The sequence below is a fragment of the Podarcis filfolensis genome (genome assembly GCF_964270895.1).
Source record: "Podarcis filfolensis genome assembly, chromosome: 2".
Lineage (NCBI taxonomy): Eukaryota > Metazoa > Chordata > Lepidosauria > Squamata > Lacertidae > Podarcis > Podarcis filfolensis.
Window position 1 is genome coordinate 67,621,981 of NC_139605.1, and position 18,365 is coordinate 67,640,345.

At 41.4% G+C, this 18,365-nt stretch overlaps 1 protein-coding gene across 3 annotated transcripts in view; it reads left to right on the plus strand.

The window, feature by feature from the left end:
• FSTL4 (follistatin like 4) overlaps positions 1-18,365 on the plus strand; it is a 340,016-nt gene that overhangs the window by 12,418 nt on the left and 309,233 nt on the right. For all 3 annotated transcript variants that reach the window (XM_083600096.1, XM_083600097.1, XM_083600098.1), the window contains exons 2-3: positions 2,340-2,475; positions 10,035-10,068. In XM_083600096.1, the coding sequence (XP_083456222.1) occupies positions 2,350-2,475; positions 10,035-10,068 (160 nt within the window). In that variant the 5' untranslated portion in view covers positions 2,340-2,349. The remainder of the gene's footprint in view (positions 1-2,339; positions 2,476-10,034; positions 10,069-18,365) is intronic.

An 18,365-nucleotide genomic window follows, 5' to 3' on the forward strand; every position in this document is an offset into this window, starting at 1 on the left:
AGCCTTTTAGACTTTCTGGTTCAGATATTCCCTTACAAGTAGATTGTGCCACATAACCAGGTACTTCTCCCCCCACCCTAACAATAATGCTCACACTGTAAAGACCTAGTATAAGAGAGGAAGCCGGGATTTACCATAGTGACCATTGTTGTGCTATCATCATCAATATTTTTAAAGGGGCCTAACGTGCTGGATGCATCCAGAGATAAAAGTAAATAGGTTACGGCTTGCAGACTCACACCCTTAAATTCAAAACAAGAAATAATGACAGGGAGATGCAATAGGTCATTGTCTTCCTGTAAGCTACCAGGTATGCTATGTAAGAGAAATATAGCTGGAGGATTTTGGTGTAATGGTGGTTCATTTCATTCTACTCTTCCCTCCCTACCCACCCCAAATAGGAATAAAATAAAAATCTAGCAATGTGTGCTGATGCAGCAAACTGGATCCTAGAGTCTTGACCTTGTGTGTCTTCACATGACTCTTTTTTCCTGAAATCTCCATAAAGTTTATAAGAAGTTGATAGACATCTAATCTATGGCTGCCATCCTGTCCACACTTTTTCAGAAAAAGCCCCCTTGAATTCAGAAGGACTTGCTTCTCAGCAAGCATGCATATAAGGCTGCGCTGCACAAATCTTTCAATCCCTGAACATGGTTAAGGCAGGAAAATGTCTTCCTCTTTTAGCAACTAAAACTAATGCACTCTTAGAAATGTTTTTGGCGGCGCTATGCACTAGTAAGACATCTGTTCACACATGAGCTGCTTTGTCTGGCAGATTTTTTCTGTGAAAAGATGATTTTATGATACTGTGCTGATGACATGGTTAATACATCCCATCTGAGGTATTAATTTGCCTGTCACTCTATTCATATCCCTATTGTCTTCTGATCCTTAATGCTGGTGTTCTGTTAATTTAAGCATAACGTTTCTTACTTTAACAGAGTAGGGAATCCAATTCAGCCCAAGGGCCACATTCCCTTTGACAGATCTAAAAAATAAAATTGATAGGCATATATTATATAGTATATACCTATTTAGCAGAGTTAAAACAGCTTGGAAGCTGGAGCCAAACCTTCCCCCATAGTTTCAATCACAGACCACTAGCATAGCTTAAAAAAGCAAAATAAAATACACAGGAGTACCACTGGTAAAAGAAAAAAAGGTTATTCACTTACAGTTACTTCATGTTCACAATGATGGCTTTGGATTCTATGTCTACACCGTGAGCAATAGTTTCATGGCTGCCTTGTACAAGAGAAGAGCTGAGGGAGAGAGCAGAAGGAAGTGACAGAACATATACATTTAGTGGGAAACCACAAGGTATATTTTCCCTATCTGTTAGTCTCAGCACTGCCCTCTACTGACTGGAGACATGCAAGGTTGCTTATGCAGTGGTACTTTGGTTCTTGAACGTAATCCATTCCAGAAGTCCATTCGAATTCTGAAATATTTGAAAACCAAGGCACAACTTCCGACTGGTGCAGGTGCCCCAGAAACAATAGCCGACAGCCACATCAGATGTTAGGCTTCTGAAAAATGTTTAAAAATTGGAACCCTTACTTCTGGGTTTTCAGCATTTGGGATCCAATTTGTTCATCAACTAAGCCGTTCGGGAACCGAGGTTCCACTTTTCCACTTTACCTAGCACCTTTTGAGTGGGACCAGAGGAAAAAGTGAGTGGAGCAATGAATGTGAACTCCCCTTTTCTACAGCATGCTTATGAAACAGAATGAATATCTGTCCATCCAGGTGAAAGTGCAGTTATACACACCACTCTTCACTCCCACCAACCAAAAATGCAGTCCTTCCTAACGCAAACACCCACCACACATACCTAAACCCTTTAAAATAGGGATGGAGAACCCTTGACCTTCAAGCTGTTTCTGAAGTACAATTCTTATCACTTTGCCATGCTTGCTGGAGCTGATGAGAGCTGTAGTACAGCAACACCTGTGGGGCCAAAGGCTCCCTACACCTGTGCAAAGTTACAGATCTACAAATTTGTCCAGGGTAGATATCCAGGATATCATACTGGGCATCACAACGGGCAACGTGGTCATCTGACTGCACAGCCAAATGAAAGTTCTGTTAACCTCACTCCATGCTGAAACTCAGTTTGGACATCAGCTGGTAAGATGCAGGTGCATTAAAACTGTGATTGGTGTGATAAGTCTTACTGCTTCATCAATGCAAATATTATTTGCTTTGGTATAGGAATCTTTACAAGCTACTCAAGTTATATGATAAACTCCATAAATAGTGTTAAAATGTGAACCTAGTCCGCACTGAATGTAGCTATTGACTCTGGTTGATACTGTTGTTTTTCTTCTTCTCAGACATACAGCAATGAAATCAATAAGCTTCTGGTCATTCCTCATATTACTTGAGGTTTTCCCATCAACTGCTTGGGGATGGATGGAATCCAATGGGAGCAAGCAATTTTATTCTGATACTGGGAGGCTAACACATGAGGTATGGTCTAACTTTTCCTTGCTTTACAATGGCATTACTTCTCTGTTCTTCTCTACGTTGCTATACATCCTTTCCTGATACTCAGATTATTATTATATTATATATATTATTATATATTCAGAGTGTGAATAGTCTATACTATACAGGTGGTAGTATGATTTAATGGCACAATGTCAGTTTCCATGTTCTGCTTTAAAAACAACAACACAACTTTACTAATCAGATTGATATCCCAACTTTCCTCTATAGAACTATATATATCCTATATGTGGTTTTCCATTTAACTTCAACTACAAACATGGGAGGTGTTGACTTTTCCCAGAGAGATGTTGACTTGCCCCAGACTACACAATAAACTTCATGGCTGAGTGGGGACTTGAGTCAAGATCCCTACAACTCAAAATAGCCATTTATTCTGATTCAGCAGTTCTCTGCCGTTGTTCAAGAGTCCAGGAAAGCCCAGACGTATGGCAAACCTAAGATCCACCCCACCCAACAAGATGCTGCTGCTTTTCACTGTTCTAAAAAATAATTTTCTCATGAGCTCTGGCATGAGAATGGCAACTTCGAGTGAGCTTTACCTGGGCTTGAAATAGAAGTGAGAAAAATGACAGGCACAGAAATTATCTCAATTAGCTACCGTATGGATGAGCAGATGATAGTCTGAGTTGGGCTACCAGTGCATCTCATTTGTGTATCACATTGTTTTATAACAGGACAAATTTAAACTGCCAACATCTGATGGTGAAACTGAGCTTCCTACCCAATAGTAATAATTCTGTTCTTTGCTTTGAATAATATTTTGATTCATCAACACCTTTTATAAAATGCAATATGTTCCTAAATACAAACAACATAAGTCCTCTGTGTTTATGCAAAATTTACAAATCAAGGTTGAACAAATATTCTGGTCCTCATGTTCATAAACAGACGACAATATTTAAATTAGCTTACATTTCTTCCCTTCTATATAGTGACAAGGAAGTTAAAAACTATCTGCTAGTCTCTTTGGGTTGTAAATTAATGGCAATACTAATTTAGGTCCATGGTTATACTCTGATTGGAACTTTCTAACCACATGGAATAAAATTCCAATAGTCATTTTTGAATATTGTATCGAGGTAGTCTCCAAATCACTCTGAACCGAAACAGGATGTTCTCCAAAACAGTGAATAGGGATGCAAACTAAATCTCATGTTTAGTATACACCCCTAATTTCAATGGCCCTTAAACCCAAACAATGTATATATAGGACTGCAATATTAGATCCAGAAAGGAAAAACAACAACATTTTGTTGTTTTCTTTCCTTTGAACATTTGCACCCTGCCCTTCAATTCAAGGTATATCCTAGCTGGCTTAACAATATTTAAAGCATAGAAATGTATAGATACCACATGAAACACCACGTGGCATATACAAGAGTAAGAACGAAAGATAAAATTGCAGCATATGGCTGGAGGTTTAAAAACCTAGGGAAACAAAAAGGTAGTTAGAAGAGCATGATTTTAAGATTCAACATGCAAGGTCAACGAGGACAACAGTCTGCCAAAAATATTAGTACTTCAACATTGCCTATAGTCTGACAAGTGTTCTCCTGAACTACGAAGTTACATTCAACATTGCTGCTTTTCAACATGAATACCTTTCAGTCATAGAAGTACAATCAGGGCCTACCTGTGGAGCAAGACTTATTTCCTTAGCAACCAATACACTCTTATGTTCAAATACCTGTCAGAATTGTCCTTTTGTGTACTTTGGAGAGTTCTGGCAGAACGGAAGCTGTGACGGTTTAACCACATACAACACTTTTCTAGTTCCAAACACTTCCCGACAGAGATGGTCAGATTTTCCAGAATCATTTCTCCAAGAACATGGCACCTCATGAAAGACTACCCTGTTTTATAAGACTCAACAATCGGTGACTATCCTACAAGTATAACAACAAAGGGAAAGGACTTAAAAATATATATCCACTGCACAGTAAGTCATTGGCCTGCTTTAAAACTATCAGGTAATCATTTCATTAAGAAGACTTTGGGTGTCTCTTAACAGAAGGACTTGCTGGAAATACCATCAGTGGATTGGTTGCACATCGAGGCTGGAATAGAGACAGGTTTGTGCATGCCTGTGAACCATCATAATGTATCCCGTGGAACTTAGAATTCTAGAACTGTAGAGTTGGAAGGGACCACGAGGGTCATCTAGTCCAACCCCCTGCAATGCAGGAATCTTTTGCCCAATGTGGGGCTCAAACCCATGATCCTGAGATTAAAAGTCTCATGCTCTACTGACTGAGCTATCCTGGTAGCAGCGGCGGAGGAAGCCTCTCTGGCACCTGGGGCGGCACGCCCAGGGGCAGGGCGAACCGCCCTTAGGGGTGGGGTGAACGGGGCAAACCGCCCATAGGGGCGGAACGAACTGCCCATAGGGGCAGGGTGCACAGCACCCATAGGGATGGAGTGCATGGCACCCATGGGGGTGGGATGGGGTGTGTGGCACCATTAGGGAGGGGCAGGGAGGGGTGGGGTGGGCAGCACCCATAGGGACGGGGCGTGTGGGACCCATAGAGACATAGGGACGGGGCGTGTGGCACCCATAGAGACAGGCCTCGGCCACCCTACAGCTGGGGGGAGGCAGCAGGCAGACAGAGTGGGACCTGTGGGTGTCTGAGACGTGTGGCTCAGATGCGCTGCAGGCCCAGCGGTGAGTGCCACCGCCTGCCATTTTGTCACCCCCCCTCAGTGGGGCACCCAGGGCAGACTACAGCTACCACACCTCCCTTGCTACACCCCTGCCTGGTAGGCTTCTCTTTTTTTATCTGACAAAAGCCCCGTGCCCTCTGACTTTATGGAGGGGATCTTAGGAGATTGTGCTGGTAGGAAGAGCTGAAAAAAGCACCCATACATAACACCACACAAAACACATTAGAGTCCAGTACAGAAATGGAGCTACCTTAAATATTTCTTAGCTTTCTGTTTAGGCCACATCTTCACTACACATTTAAAGCAGTTATAACTTTAAACAGGGCTCATAAACAGGGCTTTAATCCCACAGTTCAGTTTAACCACAGTTCTGGGTTCAGACATAACAACAAACCATGGTTAGTTGATCCAGAAGTGAAAACGTATTGTAGCTGCATTATTGAAACCATTGCATCAAAGGCTTCAACCCTAAGCCCAATTATCTACAACAGGCCCCATTGAATTCAATACAGTGGTACCTCAGGTTACAAACACCTCGGGTTACAAACACTTCAGGTTACAGACTCCGCTAACCTGGAATAATAATAATAATAATAATAATAATAATAATAATAATAATAATAATAATAATTTATTATTTGTACCCCGCCCATCTGGCTGGGTTTCCCCAGCCACTCTAGGCGGCTTCCATAGAAACCAAAAATACACTAAAATATCATACATTAAAAACTTCCCTGAACAGGGCTGCTTTAAGATGTCTTCTGAATGTCAGGTAGTAGTTTATCGCTTTGACATCTGATGGGAGGGCGTTCCACAGGGCGGGAGCCACTACCGAGAAGGCCCTCTGCCTTGTTCCCTGTAGCTTTGCTTCTCGCAATGAGGGAACCGCCAGAAGGCCCTCGGCGCTGGACCTCAGCGTCCGGGCAGAACGATGGGGGTAGAGACGCTCCTTCAGGTATACTTCAGGTACTGGAAATAGTACCTTGGGTTAAGAACTTTACCTCAGGATGAGAACAGAAATCGTGCACCAGCAGCAGCAGGAAGCCCCATTAGCTAAAGTGGTTCCTCAGGTTAAGAACAGTTTCAGGTTAAGTACGGACCTCCAGAACGAATTAAATTCATAACCAGAGGTACCACTATACAACTGACTTCTGAGTAAACATTGCTGAGATGGCCCTACTTCCAGATGTTTAGTCTTTAGTTTGACAGCCATTGAAGAGCTGTTCTACCCCTTGGATTTGTATAATTAAGGCTTTCTATCCAGAGACAGAACAATCTGTACTAGCTCTTTAAGAACAGTAGTAAATAATAATAATAATAATAATAATAATAATAATAATAATAATAATAATAATAATACCTCACCCATCTGAGGTATATACCCTTCTCTTAGTCCTGGCCTACTTTACAGAGTTGTTGTAAGGATTCCAGAAACAACATCCAGGAAGTGCTTTGAAACATGATGGGAGTGTTTTTGTTGTTTTAATCCATTAGGTGAACGAGAGTTTGTGTTATAAATATTCCTGCTAAATAATATGTGACAGTATAGTAATCCATACTGTCAAGGGGGGGGGGAATGGATAGGTGGGGACCCTCTTCTCTCCCCCCAAAAAAATCTGACACTGTGTTTTAATAATACTTTCCTTATCAGCAGGAACCATACTTCAGCATTAATCAAGAGCTGGTAACACAAAGTGGTCATTGTTTTTTTCAGCTTGACAGCTGGAGGCAGTCTTTCATAACAGTAGAAAAGCTATTTGTGCCGAGATGTTGTCAAATTGTGTCAAGGTTCACCCAGGTGTCTTGAAGTGCTTCAGTTCAGGTGCAATAAGGCTATGCACTTGCTTCATAAGATAGCATTGTCATATAGAAAAGCATTTTTAAAATGATGGCAATTCATACCTGATAATGCTACCGCAACCTCCTTTTGGAAGTGCAGTTTGCACAGCAGTGAATATCTTGCAAACAATGCTCCTCAAAGGAGCAGGCGACAGTGACTTTGGCATAAACAATAATTATATATTTTAAATTTATTTATATTGCATTCATGGGGGTGGGGAATAATAGATTCCGAAAGTGAGGTCTGAAGAGAAAGTGTGGTGCGTGCTAAACGGCATTCAAAAGGATTTGCAGAATCTTGTTCATGAAACGGTTTGGCAAAGCAAATTAATATCCTGAAACCAAGACGACACATCAAAACATATGACCTGTGCCATTGCAAAATTAGATTTTTAGCTCTCATTATGTGCTGTCTTAAAATGATGCCTAGGAAATAAACCCCCTTTATAAGCCTCCATTTCAAAACTTTGGTGCAATATTACTCTTCCTGAGGCAAGATATTTCACTATCATTTCTTTCAAACCATTTGGCCCTGGATTTGTATGTAATCAAATATATTTAGGAGAAATGTGAAGGATTTAAGATAAGTGGGAACACTCCCCCCCACACATTAAGAAACACTTGAATATTAAATTACCTTTGTGCTTTTATTCTGGGGGGTACGCAGGGGTATGCATACCCCTAAACATTTTGTGAATCTTTGTACTTTTGTCCATTTACTGTATTTATTTCCCCCAATTTGAACTATAAAATGGTGATTTTCTTGAGTCAAAATGAGAGTACCCCTAAACATTTTTTTTTAGAAAAAAATGCATTGCCTTATTTTTATATCTGTGTATGTCTTGAAATGATTGTGAGAAACACAGAGTGCACACACTACAGCTCTTAAAGTTGTGGTAGAGAATCTTGGACCTGGGGACGAAACAGAGTCCTCTAGTTCTCTCTATCTATATTATGACTTAATTGATGTTTACTAAATATATCTCTGGTCCTTTGAACTCTTCCTAGGCCACACCCCTCATTGCTTTGTACCACATGTTTTTGCTTGGCTGGAATGTATCTTCAAGCTTGGATAATGTCCCTTGCTTGTGAATGAAGAATTTAGAGGGGTATGTGCTTATTTGTGTAGAAAGCAGCCTACTGTACAAACATAAATTTTGCATGTGTTGCTCTGTCCACTTGACGTTTTACATCAATTTTAGGTACTTTATGTTTAATTCCCCCTTAGTCTGTGCCATTCTGAGCAATACATGGTGACTATATGGGAGAGTAAAGCAAGCTTCTTGTCTCAGGCAAAAATCTAGGAACTTGGCTCAGAGTCACTTGAGCTTACACAGGCCCACATCGAGATTGTGGCCTCTCCTAGCACACTGCTATCCACTGTTTTTCCTTGACAAAGACTTTGAGCTTTGAACAGCTGTGTGATGGCCAGGAATTCAACAGGTGTGCCTTCATGTTACGGCAGCTCTGCGCTGGATAAAGCTATATGTTGGATTAATAGTAAATACAACGTCTACAAATATTGTAGAAGTTAGACGTATAGCAATAATTTATAGTTTGAAATATATTCAGATGAGTTCTGTTGTGTTGGTAAATATATATTTTGAAGTGGTTCACCTACTGCCTTTCAAATGTAGGAATTCACATTTTGCTAAGGGTTCATAAATCACTTTGAAGCTTGACACTGATCTTGCTAATAAGGTGTTGGTGTTTCTATCTAGAAATGTCTCTATTGACTGTAAATTCCTCTTTGAGAGCATGTTCCTGCCTGTACTTGTACACAAAAATTGTCAGTGTTGGTGTCAATAATAAGACAACTTGAATTAGAGTGTAAGTATGTAAGTATATGATCATTGTGCTCATTCCCATTTTCAATTTCTTTTACAATTGAAACGAAAACTGAATGGGAGATGAGGTCTGTGAGGCTACTGTAACATCCATTGTAGCCTGATACTTAAGTATCTACTTCAACATATGCAAGGACATTGAGAAGAATTAACTGCAGGAAAATGGCCAAGCACTGTCACCTCTTGATGGTGTTTCCTTAGCTTCACTCTGCTACTGTACTATGATATAATCATGTTTACCAGAAATGAGACCCACTGATTTCAGTAGAATTTTATTTCCACCTGCATATCTTCATGATCTTGTTTGCGTGCCGCGGTAAATAATAGTTTATGGTTTACTGTGAACATAGAATCATAGAATTGTAGAGTTGGAAGGGATCATGTGGGCCATCTAGTCTAACCCCCTTCAGTGCAGGATACTTTGCTCAATGTGGGAGTCAAACCCACGACTCTGAGATTAAGAGTCTCATGCTTTACCAACCGTGGGTGTCCGGGGCCATGGTGCCATGCAGTGTGCATGGCCCTGGTATTGAAATATGTGGGTGCCCTGTCCCTTCATGGAGAATTTTGTGGGTGCTCAGGCACCCGGGGCCCCAGGGAGTTGGCACCTATATTACCAACTGAGCTGTCCCAGGCTGATGTGGCCTATGTTGTTCCTCCCCAGTAGCACAGAGAAGAAACATAACATAATCCCTGGCTTAGCATTGTGCCTCAAACCAGGCTTGGTTGTTTGTTTCACTCACTGAAACAAACCACAGTCTGTAAACCAATGGAAATTCTTGACTACCTATTGTGGTTTGGAGCAAAATAAACCATGATCAGAGGAGAAGAACAAAGCAGCACAGATCAGACACAAACCATTCACTGTGGCGTTCTGTGACATAAGAGGTGGGCCTATATTTTCCCCTGTAGGCGACTGTCTGAAAAATGTTTAATTGGAAGCAAGTTCTTTTTTAAAAATGGAGCATATCTTAAGATAAACATGATTATAATCAGGCTGTTGCTTTCTCTGGCTCTCAGTATCTTTGTATATGTCACTTTTGTGAATGAAAACATTTTTATTTTTAATGGAATCATTAAATTAGCATTAACCATCTGATTTAATGTAAATGTGATCTTCTGAAAAGTAAATGTAAGCAGAGTGAAAAATAAATATATTTTTCTTTGCAGGAATCCAGAAGCTTTGAAGGCACAAGAAGAAAGGGTAAGCAATTAGATTTTTATTTTTAATATTTTTTCTGGAAAATGTAATCATTCAGATTTAAAATAGGCATCTTTTTTAACATTTTAAATGCTTACTGGTTACATAGCATTTTTAAAAAAATTATCATCCCCAAATGATGCTCTGGAGCAAAATCTTATCAATATAATATGCTCAATATTGAGAACTGATTTCAGTGTATGAAACTTTTCACTGTCGCTTAATTGTAACAAACAACTGTTTTGATTCAACTTCACAGCCATAAATGTCTTGGAACTGTATATGATAAACTCTATTTGATGTTCTGTGAAAATTCATTTCACAAAAGGGAACAAAAAGAAGCTGCCTATAAAGGAGATTGATAGTTCAAAACCCGTAGACATAAATAGTGTCCGTTTGGTGAATATTTCTACATAGCATCCTGTTCTGATACACTGGTATATTAATTCACTTTATCAAACTATAGCATGTGTAGCAAATAACAAAGAGCACAAACAGCTAAGAAAAAATGCTACTCTGTTTTAACTTGAAAAATTGTGGTAATATGCTTGTTGTACAATGTGGTTATGTACAAAGGAATCAAAGCATACAGGGAAACACCAAACCGCCCCATGGTTTCATAGTTTTAATTGAAGGGGGTTTCACAGAATTGCACTAGGCTGGTGTTGTGGAAAAACTGTTTGCTTTATGTCTGGGAAAGGCTGTTTGTAAACGTTCATTTGGAGGTTACTTGGTTATAGATGAGGCTAGTTTTCTAGATGGATTAGTACTGGAAGCAAAGCGTGTTGCAGTTGTATGGATTGATGGCCTTCATTGTTGCTCTACAGCAATCCATCTTTGGTCAGTGCGTATAACTTGATAAAATGCAGAGGCTAAAATGTTTGAGTCCGCTGTGTGTTGTAATCATCGCCCGTGTCCATCTGTACCCAGTTGCCTTGAACAACCATTCACTTCGCTTCGCTTCACCTTTCAGTGGAGAGAGGGAGAGCAAGCACAACAAGTGTAGTAAGCAGCTGTTTTAATTCAGCTCTTGTCAACTGCCTCTCAAGTTAAAACCAAAAGGTTATCGGCAAAACGTCTCAGACAGTTGTGTGATTGCATTGTGATTGATGGCTGTCTAAGGACATGGAAAGAGTCATGAAGCGCTGACTAACAGCAGCAGCCAAATGCATTCCTGCCCTGCGAGCACAAGGTTGCAGCCAGTGGGCTGAGATTCTGTGGTCATAGGAGGGGGGAAATGTTGAGAGAGGGGAAACTGGAAACAATAATGGATTCTAGGGTGTGTTGACATTAGGAGCGTATGAATTGCTCAATTATTGGTTTTTCTCATTTTTTTTTATTTTTCGAATCTTAAATTCGGTTTGCCTATTTCTGCATCAGTTTGCATTTTAAATAAAATCTACATAAAAATCAGTATGAACTTTTGTGCACATTTCTACCCAAATACACATTTTTGTATATATTTTCTCTAATTTACACATTTTTGTAAGCCATTTATTTCAATACAATGCATTTTTGCACACCGCTTTAACTGATGTACAGATTTCCATGCACACGGTCCTCTAATATATGTGTTTTGGAGAAGTGAGGTAGTGAACTGTTTACAAAATTTGGAGATACTCAAATTCCAAATCATAGATGTGTTTCAGTTCACATCATGCTTTGGGAAGTGTGAATTAGGTGGCTTCACATTACAATGCAATCTGAAATGAATCCCCACCCCCTTTCCCTAGTTGGCACAGATAACATAATGTGCAAAACTGGGACAGCAGTATATAAGGGGTGAACAAATACCTTCAGATTTCCATGTTTTCTTATTAATTGGAAGCTGTCTCAAGCTGTTCTTTATTAACACAGACAATGGACAGCTGGCTGAAAAATGGCTATCAAAGAGCTCCACTCTATTTACTGTTAACTTTTCAGTTTTGTTTAACAGATGTTTCTGGAATGCCTAATATATCTCTGTAGAAATGTGAAGTGGGAAACAGTTCTCCAATAAACAGATGACTATAATTCCCTGTTTTGTCTGCACTGTGTTTTAGATCAGGCTGTAAAACATCAGCGTACAAATTTTCTTGTAACTGAAGGGCACCACATGGGCACCTGCTCTTGTCCATACTTGCAAGAGTTTCAAACAAATGGGGGGGGGGAGGCAAGCAGCTGTGACTATAATTGAATAGGCCTTTATTGAACTCCAAGAACTCTGAGTCTTATGATGCTTTGAAACAAATGTTCCAATAAATGGGTACCTAAGAACTATGAGATGTCTTTCCTTGAAAGACTGAAATGACACCCATTTTTTCTGAATCTTGCTTTCATTTTGAATCTCCTCAATAGGCAATGCAGGACTTGAATGAGTATCGCAGGCCATAAACTTGGAAGTATAGCCACTCTGCAGCTGTGACTGGGGCATGGCAATATTGTGAGATGCCAGCAAGTCTAAGTCTAAGCCTTACTTCCCCCCTTTCCCCCTTTAGAAGGCAATCCCTCAGCTAATATGTGGGATGTGTTAATGTCTGCCATCTTGCAGCTCTTTGGTGTAGTGCTATCCCTTGCTGCTATTGCCCACTATCATTGACTGCATACCAGTGCATGGCCAATTCTGAATAAACCAATAGTCCCAAGCTGATTTAGTGAGGACTATATCCTCACTAAGACGGCATGAATAAGCAAGCTATCAAACAGGCTGTTAGCATTACTTGCCTCAATCTCCCTTTGGATCTTTGTGCCAAAAAAAAGGGGGCTCCTAGAGTGGCTTTCATATCACAGAAAAGGCCGTCCCTGACCCCAGGTTTACAATCTACAAGACCCAACAGGGGAATGGACTGGGAGAGAAGAGGAAATAGACAAACTCTGGTTTAAGTTGTTCTAAAGACCAACTAGGATAGAAAAAAATCAAGAACAGGAGGCACCAACAGTTGCTTGTCAGCTGTACAGATGGAGTGGCCCTGCATCCCTTCTCTTATTCATTCTTATAAACTGCCCTGAGACCTTTTTGGCAAAGGTGGTATATATACATTTTTGAAGAAACAAGAACTGTGACTCATTGGGAACTGGATACAGAGGTTGCTCAAGGAGCTAACTATTGAGTATTTTTTGTTCTAACTCCTCCCTCCAAACATATTTTGGGAAGGGCTGTAGCTCAGTGGTAGATCATCTCCTTTGCATGCGGAAGGAGGTTCAGTCCTTTGATTCAATCCTCAGCATCTCCTGAGCTAGATGAACCAACTGTCTGACTCGGAATAAGGCAGTTTCCTATGCTCCTATGCCAATTATTATTTTTTCCCCTAGTTATCTACACCTTCCAGAGAGATGAAGGGATAGTGGGGTTTGTGTGAGAGGTTATAATACTGTCATTTTTACATTGAATTTGAATGGTATAAATAGCTGTGGAAGGAACAGAGAAAGATTGCTCCTTCTCTCCCTCCCCACCTCAGCCTTTGCAGTTGTAGTCATATTTTGTGACATTGTGTTTGCTTTCATCAAACACTTTTTCCAATACCATCTGTCAAAGCAAGCTCCCTTGAATTGTAGACAGCAGCACAAACAGTCGGATGTGAAGAGATTCTTCAGTGCCAGCCTGAACTCTGCCTATCTGTAATCAAAGTGTGTTTGGAGATTTACAAGCAGTGGCAAGGAAGTCAACAGCAGAATGTTACTCAGCCTGATAAATATATGGCTGGCTGGTCACAGAAAATATCGGAAGGGATTAGCTAAACTGGTGTGGGATTTTTTCTTCTTCTCTTCATATTGGCGGATACTGAAGCACTTGCCCGTCTGCCCTGATCTTCTCCCATAACAAAAAAGTCCTAAATATAATGCACAGCACTTAGAAATAAGATACATAGATAAATCAAGTGATTATTAAATGTTGTGTAACAGCAAGATGACAAAATGCGTAAGAAAACAGGATAGCTAGGTTGGTGATCTTTTGGAACAGAGTGTGTTCATCTGGATATGTCTAAGGCACATAGCAAAGTTTTGATTGAAGCTCTGGACTTGAGGCTCAAAGTTGTTGTAAGAGGCAAAGAAGCGGTCCTCAGCAGTGGCAGTGTGATGGCCTGGGATCCAGACTTGGAGGCTGAACCTGAGGAATCCCAGCCTGCACAGGAGTCCCCGCCTCCAGAACCAGCTGAGCCGGGGCTGGGGCTTGAGCCTGAAGGGTCCTCACCTGTGCTGGATCCTCAGGTGCAGGCACCAGCTGAGTCTGCTCTGGCTCCTGAGGTGATGGAGGACTCATTGCCTGCAGGTGCTCCACTCTCAGCCCCATCAGGGGAAGCTGAGGTTACCTCTGGGTCCGGTAGCCCTCCAGCCTCTCCTGAGCTGCCGAGGCTCAGGGCAGAGAGGCGGAGGGAACTAAGTTCCTACAGGAGGAGTGCTTGCCTCCAGGCCAGGAAAGGCGAGTCACCTGTGGACCGGGGCCGCCCTATGCCTCAGGGCAGGTAAAAGCCAGCCAGCCCCAGTCCCAGGTTGCGGGAGCAACACTGTTGATAGCCTGTTCCTGCCTGCACCCTGTCCTGCTCTTCTGCCAGAGTTCCTGACCTCACCCGACTCCCTGCCTTGGACCCCGCTTCAGCTTTGATGGACAGCCTCCATACTGCACCCTCGACCTTGGACTGGACTCGGACCTTGCCGCAAGGTTAACCCTCGGGACCAGCACAGGCAGATGGAGTCCATTAGGACTAGTAGGGAGGAAGGCAAGGAGCCAAGGGATAAGTGGAGCCAGAGCCAATGACAAGTCAAGCCAACTAAATCTATTGCTATCCCCGTTCTCCTCCCCGCTGCTGAGTTCTACCCTAAGGCAGGAAGCAGATAGGCACAGGAAGCAGATAGGCAGCACCATCCCCTGGGTTGGTTGTAAGTAAGAAAGCAGGTAGGTGGTGGGTAGCTGAGGACAGCCTGAACTAGGAGGGGCAATGCCCCATTCATTCAAACTGAGCAGCCTCCACTGGTCCTCAATTCACAATGGTTACTTCAGCACAGAGCTTCTGAAAGCAGTGCCCCTCCACAATAAGCTGGAAGCTGAATTAAAGCTATATTTCCACATAGCACGTCACATGGTGCACTGCTATCTTTCAGCAATGCTCTTCCCCATGGTCAACAACCTTCTATACAGTTGTACAAAATGGGTGCCCTTTTATACCAAAGAGCAAAGACTTTTGGTCTAGTGGGAGATGCCCATGAAGGAGGAGAGGAGGGTATTCCCCCCCCCATGCCAATTCCTGCTGCAGCTCCCAGTGTTCCCAAAAAGTCTCTTCTGCAGTGAGCCTCCCCACCTTTCAGAACAGATTTTCAGAAGGCAGGGAAAGGAAATTGGGAAGAGAGACACCTTCTCTTCCATTGGTGGATGTCTGGCTGGAGCAAGTGCACAAGTATCGATTGGATTCTACCCCATAATGTTTACTGAAAAGTGAGTTTCATTCTTCAAAAACTCCTTCTATCTTCCCTCCTTGAAAGATATTACATAAACTAAAACTAACTAAAGGGCAGAACTTGAATGATCATTTTCTTTTCTTTTCCTTTTTATTTTTTTGTTATATGGCATGATTTTATTGTGTATTATTAAGGCACACAATTGCTCAGTGTCACCAGTATATGCTCATCTGGCTCATCTAAGAAATTTCATAGAACCTTTGTTCTGAATAATGATGGAACTCATGGGTGAAGAATACTTTTATTTCAATATATCTTTGTTATTTGTAAAGGGAAACTTTATATACTTTATTATTCTACTGTATTTTTGTACTTTTGTCCTTCTAGGTTGTGATGTTTTATGGTTTACATCTTTGAGTCTTAATTTTCTTACTTTTTGCTATATTTGCACTTCTTAACAAAATCAATAAAATATATTTTTAAAAAAATACTCCAAGGTTTGCTTTACGGAATTCCTGCCCTTTATTTCTTCCTGTTCACACACAGCACAAAGATTACGGATGAATATGTATTCCATTAATTGCCATATGAAGAGCCTGCTTAAGATGCTCATTACTGTAAGTTTCTGCTCCTTTGGGGGGGGGGGAGGCTGCGATTCCTAACTTCCTATCATTTTATCCTAACTTCTATATAGAAAAAAGCTCTATGTTGCTATCTTAAAATGAAAAATGAATCTTGTGCTAGTAGCTTATTACTGTTCCAGGTCTGCAAAAGTGGATTAATATGTTCTACATGAAATATTTGTGAAATCATACAATTGTAAAGTTGGAAGGGACCCCAAGGGTCACCTACACACAATACAGTGTGCGTGCTTATGTAGTGTTTGACTTGCCCCCAGATAACAAAAGCAGTGAGGCAGCTGCTTGCGCATGCTTCTAATTCTCACTTTCTGTGAGAACATCTGTGTCTGAGACTGGGTTTGTTCCCCCAGCATATGCTGCTGGGTTCCCAGACTCCATAGTATTTCATCTCTAGGGCTGCATTACCTCACTGGTATCCTTCCAAGGGCCATAGATGGGGCCAGAGCAGGGGTCAGCAACCTTTTTCAGCCGTGGGCCGGTCCACCGTCCCTCAGACCATGTGGTGGGCCGGACTATATTCTGAAGAGAGAAAAAATGAACGAATTCCTATGCTCCACAAATAATCCAGAGATGCATTTTAAATAAAAGCACACATTCTACTCAAACATGCTGATTCCTGGACCGTCCGTGGGCCAGATTGAGAAGGCGATTGGGCCGCATCCAGCCCCTGGGCCTTAGGTTGCCTACCCCTGGGCTAGAGGCAAATGCTGGGATGGCCAGAAGCAGACATGGACAATGCTGTGGATGTGACCCTTAACTTTGTACAGTAGGCTGCACTGCAGCTACACAAAAGTGAAAGGATTCTACACCCACCTGTCTCCATCCATAGAATCATAGAACTGTTGAACTGGAAGAGACTCTGGGGTCATCTAGTCCAGCCCCCTGCAATGCAGGCATCTCAACTAAAGCAGCCATGGCAGATGGCCATCCAAGCTCCAAGGAGAGTCCCCCAGGCCTGAGGTCTCCCCCACAGCTCTGCTGCAGCCCCACCTTTTTATGCACAAGTGTTTCTGTTTTCCTTTGGGAACTGTTGAAGAGGATGGTATTTTAGGAGAGCTAAAAGCCTCTATGACCCCCCACTAAATGTGAATGTTTCAGTTTTCCTGTACATAGTGCTACATAAAGCATATGGTTTAGAGCTGATTCTTAAGGCACAATTCACATATGAAACTCAGGAAACTTTGTCCTGTCATGTGCCATTCAACCGGTTAATTGATTATTATACCATTAATGACTTGTTCCACACTGTTAAGGCCCATTCTTGCAAGGTTCTAGGAAATATGCAGAAGGGCCCGAATTGCCCTTCTTTGCTTCTGATATCCATGAAGGATGAGTCCCTTCTTAATAATATTTTTTTAAAGAACCATACACATGCCTGAGTGAGTAATTGTACTAAGCTTAAGAGACCTGGATTCTCGGCCAGGGCAAATTGCAATAGCTTTCTCCCTCCTATCCCCTGTTTGTTGATGAAGCTATTCAATCTGGCTTGGAGACTCCAGCCATAATTATTCATTTGTTTATATTTTGCTTGCAGCCATCCATTCAAGAAATTGGTGTCAAATGATGGCGTTTTTTAAGTCAGCCAGCCAAGAAATGATCGAACCAATTTTTCCCTCTCCGCTCATCTGTCTAACTTTAACAAATGACATGTATCTTGAGGGTTATCAGCAGATGAATAAGACAGAACTGTGCTGCAGGTTGTTGTAGTAGATAGCTTTAAAACCCCCTTTTTTAAAAAAAATGCATTAAATCCAGAAATGCTCAGGTGCAAGTATGCATTTGTTTTACAATGCCATGATTTAACTTATTTCAGTTTAAACATTAAAATAATGTACATTTCATCTAGTACTGCAGATAAGTGGTAGCAAGGCTGTATTCTTTTTAATCAGAATGAATAAGAACTTTGCATATTCTTTATTTATTTGCTTCAATGTTATTTCAGCTTCAGGAAGACAAATATTTATAGGGTTTCGTCCCTCCACTAATGGGAGTCTTGATCCAGCAGAAGCTTCCATAAGCATTACAGGAGAAGAGATCGTTTTTGCAAGAATATCCTCTTTCTTCTAGTCCTCTGTGGAACTTCCCATCTAGTCTAAGGTTACCATATTTATTTCAATGAATCTGGGGACACTTTTCAACTTCAATGGATTTTGTATGGAGACTGATTTGTAAATCTGGGGACTGTCCCTGGGAAATGGGGATGTCTGGTAACCTTAATCTAGTCCCAAAGAGACCTCATCCCTCTGGAACCAATGATTATTCATTTACCAAAAGGGTCATAGCTTC